Genomic DNA, 7034 nt, shown 5'->3' with positions numbered 1-7034 from the left:
CAGGCAGCACCCCAAGGCAGAGCCAGCTCAGAGCACCCCTGGCACCTGTCCCCTGTGTGGCACCAAGCCCTGGGCCCACCGCCACCCGTGCCAGGTAATTAATGGCGTGTGAGAGCAGGGGGAATTAGCAGGGCACTGTAGTTTGAGCTCCTAATCAAGAGTTTAATCATAGTGGCTGGCAGCAGCGCGCCACGGTTATTAATCTCTGCACCTCGCGGGGACCTGGAGCATAAGTCACAATTACCCGGCAGGCGCCTGTGTGGTGCAGGGCTGCCTGGCCATGGCTCACAGCACGAGGGATGGGATGGGATGGGATGGGATGGGATGGGATGGGATGGGATGGGATGGGATGGGATGGCACTCTTCCATTGTCCCTTGGTCCCGCTTGTGCCCGTCACCTCCCAGCACCAGCCTCCTGCCCATGGCAGAACTGACCTGGGATCCCATTACTGTCCCCTGGTCCCAGCTCTGGTTCAGATCTTGGTCCACCCCATGCCCCCATTTTGGGGTGATGGGCTTTGCTGAGCCCAGTGGTGTTTGTCCCTGTGGTGCTGTGCTCCATTACCCTGTGCATCCACCATCCCATGCACCCACTGCCTCATGCACCTACACACTCCCTTCCCACTGTCTCCCAGAGCTGGGGCCTGGGTGTCATGGCAGTCTGGGGGGTTTTTTTCTGCAGGACTTCTGGAGTGAACGAGCCTGGGATGCCCGAGGTGAGGCTGCCAGGGCTGGGGGTACTCAGCTGTACACCTCTGCCTTGGATGGGGCACATGGGGAGGGGGGGACACCTGGATGTACCCTTGGGTGAGGAGACACAGTGTGGGGGACATCTGGCCATACCCCCCACCCCAGCAGGGTGGAGGGGGTGCAGGGCCCGCCTGTAGGGTGCTGGGGGTACAGTGGCGTGCAGTAGGGGGTATTCAGTGTGTCTGTTCTGGGGTGCAGTGGGTACAGCAAGGGGGTGTTTGGCATTATATGTGCAGGGGTGCAGTGAGGTGCAGCAGGGTGCTGGGGGGTACAGTGGGGTGCAGTAGGGGATGTTCAGTGTTTCTGTTCAGGGGTGCAGCGGGGTGTGATGGGTTGTTCAGTGTGTCTGGGCAGGGGTTCAGTGGAGACTGTTCAGTATATCCATGCAAGGGTGCGGTGGGGTGTGATAGGTAGTGTTCAGCGTGTCCATGCAGGGGTGCAGTGAGATGCAGTGTGGGGTGTTCGGCATGTTGATGTTGGGGTGCAGTGATGTGGGGAGGGGTGTTCGTTGTGTCAGTGTTGGGGTGCAGTGGGATGCAGCGAGGGCTATTCAATGTATCCATGCAGGGGTGCAGTGGGGTGTGGTGGAGGCTGTTCAGGGTGTCTGTGTTGGGGTGCAGTGGGGAGTGGTGTGGGGTGTTGAGTGTGTCAGTGCTGGGGTGCAGTGGGGTGTGGCGGTGGGTGTTCGGCGTGTCCATGTCGGGGTGCAGTGGGGTGCAGCGGGGGGTGTTCAGCGTGTCCGTGACTCAAGCACCACGCGGCACCACATCCCTGCGTGCTCACCGTCACCATGGCAACCGCCAGGCAATCAGCAATAATTGCGCACGTCGGCCCGGCAACAGGGCCAAATAAACCCCATCTCTCCTTTCGGGGGGCCGGCGGGGGGCTAGAGGGGGAGAAAAAGAAGGGGTGCACCTGCCAATCATCACCCCTGGCCCTCAGTTGGGATCAGCAGCAGGGGGGGGTTGCATGGTGGCAGGGCCACCCTCCCCGTAAGTGTCCCGTGGTACCCATGTGCCCTGGAAGGCGTCGAGGGACACAGCCAGTGAGCCGCCCAGCCCAGCCCCAGGTGTGGGGGAGCCTCAGCAGTGACCCCCAGCTCGGCCACCAGACCCCCACAGTGGCACAGCTCCTCCAGCCTGTCCCAGCTGGTGACCACGCCATGAGTGTGGACAGGGCTGCTCCCCACCTGGCTGGGCACCATGGAGCATGGCTGCTTGTCCCCAGCCACCTGCTCCTGGTGTGGCCCATCCCTGTGTTGATGACAGCACACAAAGCCTTGTGTGCTGTCCACTGGCTTGGCTCCCATCACATCAGGGCTGGCTCCTAGTCCCTGGAGCCCTGATGTGGGAAGGGGGCTTGGTCTCCATAGTGTCCTCCTGCATCACAGTGATGATGTGGCATTGGGGTTTGGTTCTCTTTCCCACTGGAAGAGCTTTGAGGGTCCCCTGCCTCTCTGTGTGGTAGTACCTGCAGCCATAGGGACCAGGGGACAGGGAGGCTGCTCAGGGAGAGAAATGTCTCCAGGGGAGAGAACTGGCTCCCAGGGACAGGGCCAGGATCAGGACTGGGACTGTGATGTGGCTGGCACAGGTCCTGACCAGGCTCTGAGATGGGATGAGCCTCCCCATCTAAGGGTGGGTGTTGTCTTCTGGGCAGAGAAAGAAGAAAAAGACGTGCCTTATAGCCTGGAAGGACTTCAGGGGTAAACAAAAGCTTCCTGGTGGCCAGTAGATCTCCCCAGGGGCCAACAGAGATTCCCAAGGGCCAGCAGAAATCCCCGGGGATCTCCAAAGCTCCCCAAGCACCACTAAAGCTCTCCAGGGGCCATCAGAGCTCCCTGAGGGCCATTAGAGCCACGGGTGGATGCAGGGGTGCCCTGAGCACTGCAGGCGCCCCCAGTGACAAGCTCCAGAACCAGGCGGGGAGGGCGGAGGGACAGGGCCGGCTGCCGGGGTGTGGGCAGCAGGGGCCGGGGGTGCCGGGGTGCGGGCGGCCCCCCTCGCTGGCTCACACGGCATCATTAGGGCAAAAAACTCGCCGGTTTCCTAAAAATGGCAAACGTCGGTGCCCGCGGCGGCTGCTCTCACGCCCGCTCCCCCACCAGCGCCAGCCGCTAAAAACAGCTCGGCGCTGCCTGCTGCCTCCTGTCACCTCTCGCCGGGACGGCTGGCACCGGAGACCACCGCTACACCCAAACGCTGATTTAGCACAATTTTGCCCATCTCCAGTCCGGCCCCTACGCCGTGGCACCCGCTGCCTGCGCCCACTTCTCCATGAGGAGCCCAGACTCGCTGCTGGCCCGAGGTGCCATTGCGGCAGCACCGGCAAAACGCCGTCGCAGCGCATCCCCGGGCGATGCCAGTGGCGGGACCGTGCCCGGCTCTGCTTGTGCACCCGCAGCCCCGCGTGCGGCCACTCATGTTTTATAGATGGCTCTGATTTTAATAATTAATCCCTGCTAACGACAGCACTTTCCCCAAATAAAACATTTAAAGTGCTGTGTGTGCAGGGCGCGTTGCCGGGGTGGGACGCCGGATGCTCTGCTGCAGCCGTGGCGGGTGGGGACAGCACGAGGTTGTGTGGCACAGCATGGCACAGCGTGGAATGGCCTGGCACATGCCCACAGCTCGGCCCAGTGCTCCACCAACCATGGCCAGGCATGCAGCACCTTAGGTGCCACCCACCCAGTGCCCACCTGTGGGTGCACAGGCAGCACGCTCAAGACACCCCCACCAACTGGGGCAGGAGTGCCAGGTGCCATGCAAGGTGCCGCCCTGCGAGGTCACCTGCCTGTCCCTGCTGCCATGGCAGTGGGCACAGCACCGGTGCCAGTCCTGACCAGCAGCATCGAGCAGGGGTGGGCAGGGGTGGGCACATGCCAGCCCTTGGCATGGAAGTCTGGGCGCCTATTCCTCACCTCCCGCAGCGTAATTAGGGCAGGATAAATGTGGATTAGCATGAAATCTGTCATCTCTGCAAGCACATTTGCAGGGGGGATGGGGGCAGCCTGAAGCAGGAGCCGCCCTCACGCACGTCACCGTAACCACGCCAGACTCATCAGCTAACGAGCAGTTCCCTGTGCCACTCCACTGCCAGCTCTGACAGCCCTGCTCCCACCAGCTACCCCTGCAGCTGCCCACTGTGTCATGGGCAGGGGGCCTGGCACATATCTTCCACCCCGTCACATCCCTGGGTACCCACCATGCTTCGTGCTGAGGAGAGCAGCACCCAGGGCACCTGTCTGTCCATCCGTTCACCTGCCCCTTCATCCATCTGTTTGTCCGTCCATCCATCCATCCATCCATCCATCCATCCATCCATCCATCCATCCATCAACTCACCCATCCATTTGTCTCTCTGTCCATCCGTCCACCCATCCATCCATGCTTCTATCCATCCCTGGATTCCTGCGTCCCATCAGCTGTCAGTGCCCTAGCCAGCTGCCCCTGCTGCCCCCCAGGCACTCAGCATCCCCCAGTATCAGTGCCAGCACCACCCAGCACCTGCATTTATGATCCAGCTCTAATAACCAGGTGGTGCCAGGGCCTTCCCATTGCCACAGTAACTCAGCAGCAGAGCTGGAATGGCACTGCTTGACCTCACATGGGCAAGGTCAGCACCCACACTGGGGGTCATGGTCACACCAAAACCCAGGCCCGTGGAGCAGTGCAGCCACACTACAGGGAAACTGAGGCACGGTGCTGGCAGCCGCCCCAACTGTGGGATGCTGGGACACAGCTGCACTAAAAATACCCTCCGGTGCGCGGCGGCGGAGCCAGGCAGGTGCGAGGCACCAGTGGAGATGGACAGCTTGGCTGATGGGAGCTGATGCGGCCCCGGGCTCCGGCACCGCTTAATGAGCAGCCGAGGAGGTTTTATTTACAGCCAGTGTTGGTGGCAGGACCTGCGTGGCTGGCCATGGAGTGGGAATGGTGCTGCCCACGGCCACAGACTGGGCATGTTTCAGCATCCCCTGCCCGTCCATCCCTCCCTAGACCCTGCCCTCGCCCCCTGCCTTGAGCTCTGGACCTGCACCCAAGGGAGTGATGTCCACCACTGCCCCACTTCTCTTTTCCACTGTCTTCTTGTAGGGGATTTTTGCCCCAAAATTGTGGCAGAGAGGATCTCCTCACGAGGACGAGCTCCTCACAGATGTGACGTCTGTCACCACCACCAGCAAAAGGAGCAGAGAGAGCCAGCTCATCAGGCAGTGATCCACGGGGAGTTCAGCTGCTCTCCCCCTCTCTGGACAGCCCCTGGGCATGCTCTGGAGCACCAGCTACACCATCCCCTGCATGGGCAGTGATGAAGCAATAAAGGTGTTGTTAAATGAGGGTGGTAATGATTCTTGGTCACTAGACAGTAGCCCCAAGCTCGGAGCAGTGTGTGCCACGGGGACCCTGTGCAGGCCGTCAGGGTGGGGAGCAGTAGGTGGGCTGGGTGCCACTGTGTCTGCACTGTGATCACCTGTCCTGGCCACCATGGTCCCATGGGCACCTCAATGCCAGGAACACCGTAATCCCATGATCCCAAGAACACCCTGATCCAATGTCCAGGCACCCATCATCTCAGGAGCGTTGTGTTTCCATGGGCACTACAGTCCCATGCTCCATGGCATCCATCATACCGTGATCCCAGGGGCACCGTGACCCATGTGCCAGGTAGTTGCACCCCAGGGACATCATCACCCCATGTCCAGGAGCACAGTGCTCCCCACACTGCCTCACACCCCACAGCCACACTGACCATGAGCTGAATGTGGCTGGGAAGGGGACTTTTAGGAAAAACCTCCCAGACAGCCCAAGCTCAGGGGGCCATGGTGGGACACAGGGCACACAGGGGAGCCCTGGCATGGTGGGCACGGGGGGACAGTGTTGGGGTGGCCACGCCAGCACTGGTGTGCAGGTGCCCTCCCGTGGCTGGCACAGGAACGGTGGGTGGACCCTCACCTGCACCCCCTGCGAGGTGGGTGCCCCCAGAGGTTGGTGGTAGGACCATCCCCTCCCCGGGCAGGGGGAAAAGGGTGCTGCCCACCTGGGCATGGCCCCTTCAAAGACACAGCCCCAGCCAGGGAAAAAATATAATTATGTTTTAATGAGTGATTTGAGCAGCCAACAGGCTGAAAATGCCATGGGAGCCCTGGGAGGGCCAGGCCACCCCACAGCACCCGGCGGGGCTCCACTTGGGCCTCCACGGCACCTGCTACTGTGGGGCTGAGCCCCAAATCCCACAGCACAGCCTCATCACTGTGGGGCTGAGTCCCCCCACACCCAGCCAGCTCAGGACTGAGGCCCCCAGCACCTCATGGCATGGGACCAACTGTGGGGAGCACCCAGCAGGGTCTGGGCGTGAGCCATGGGAGAGCATCCCACAGCATCCATCTGCCTCCCAGCACCCATCCCATAGGGAAGGTGCCCCATAGCATCCAGCTGCATGCTGCATCCCTCCTCAGGGGAGTGTGTCCATGGTGTCTGGGGGTCCAGGAGTCCCTCCAGTGCAGGGCATCCCATCAGCACATGGATGCATTCTCCTCCTCTTCCTCCTCCTCCTCATTATCCCTGTCCTCATTTTCGCTATCAGGCAGCTGCCCCGGTGGGGCAGGAGGAAAGGGGGGGCCCCAATCCAGGCTGGTGTAGGTGACAGCCAGGTTGACGTAGTGCTCACCCTCCAGTGTGGCCAGGACACGCTCCAGCTCTCCCACCAGCCCCGTGAAGGACGGTCTCTCCTCGGGCGCTGGTGCCCAGCAGCTCAGCATCACTCGGTACCTGCCCCGACACCCCAGTCAATGCTGGCAGCCCCCCGGGACAACCCTCACCATCCTGCCCACCCCCAGCCCCACTCACAGCGTGTCAGGGCAGTGGGAGGGCTGTGGCAGGCGTCTCCCCTGCAGCAGGTAGCGGGCCATGTCGTAGGGGTCCACCTCGGGGTACGGCGATGCCCCTCGTGTCAGCAGCTCCCACATGAGCACGCCAAAGGACCACTGCCGAGCAGAGAGCTGCTGTTGAGATGCGGGCGGGATGGGGATGGGGGACAGGGAAAGGCATTGTGCCTACCACATCTGATTTGGTGGTGAATTTTTGGGTCTGGAGGCTCTCCAGTGCCATCCACTTGACGGGCAGCTTGGCGTGCCGGTGCTGCCGGATGCTGTAGTATTCCTTGCCAAACACATCCCGTGCCAGCCCAAAGTCAGCCACCTTCACCGTCAGCGTCTCGTCCAGCCTGGGGGACACCGAGTTGAGCTGGGGACCCCTGGGCACATCCAGACGCACGGGGTGACCCCG

At 61.9% G+C, this 7034-nt stretch overlaps 1 protein-coding gene across 1 annotated transcript in view; it reads right to left on the bottom strand.

Annotated features, from left to right (window-relative positions):
- Positions 1–5995: 5995 nt before the first annotated feature.
- Positions 5996–7034, bottom strand: part of MST1R (macrophage stimulating 1 receptor) — a 7547-nt gene continuing 6508 nt past the window's right edge. Inside the window, exons 12-14 of the mRNA XM_029958357.1 lie at positions 6807–6992; positions 6597–6733; positions 5996–6518 (exon numbers count right to left, since the gene is read on the bottom strand). Of these exons, the coding sequence (XP_029814217.1) occupies positions 6263–6518; positions 6597–6733; positions 6807–6992 (579 nt within the window). The 3' untranslated portion in view covers positions 5996–6262. The remainder of the gene's footprint in view (positions 6519–6596; positions 6734–6806; positions 6993–7034) is intronic.

The sequence above is a fragment of the Manacus vitellinus genome, unplaced genomic scaffold (assembly GCF_001715985.3).
Source record: "Manacus vitellinus isolate BGI_N305 unplaced genomic scaffold, ASM171598v3 scaffold_14_pilon, whole genome shotgun sequence".
In the NCBI taxonomy this organism is placed as follows: domain Eukaryota; kingdom Metazoa; phylum Chordata; class Aves; order Passeriformes; family Pipridae; genus Manacus; species Manacus vitellinus.
Note: the sequence above shows the minus strand (reverse complement) of the source record. Positions and strands in the feature narration are given on the sequence as shown.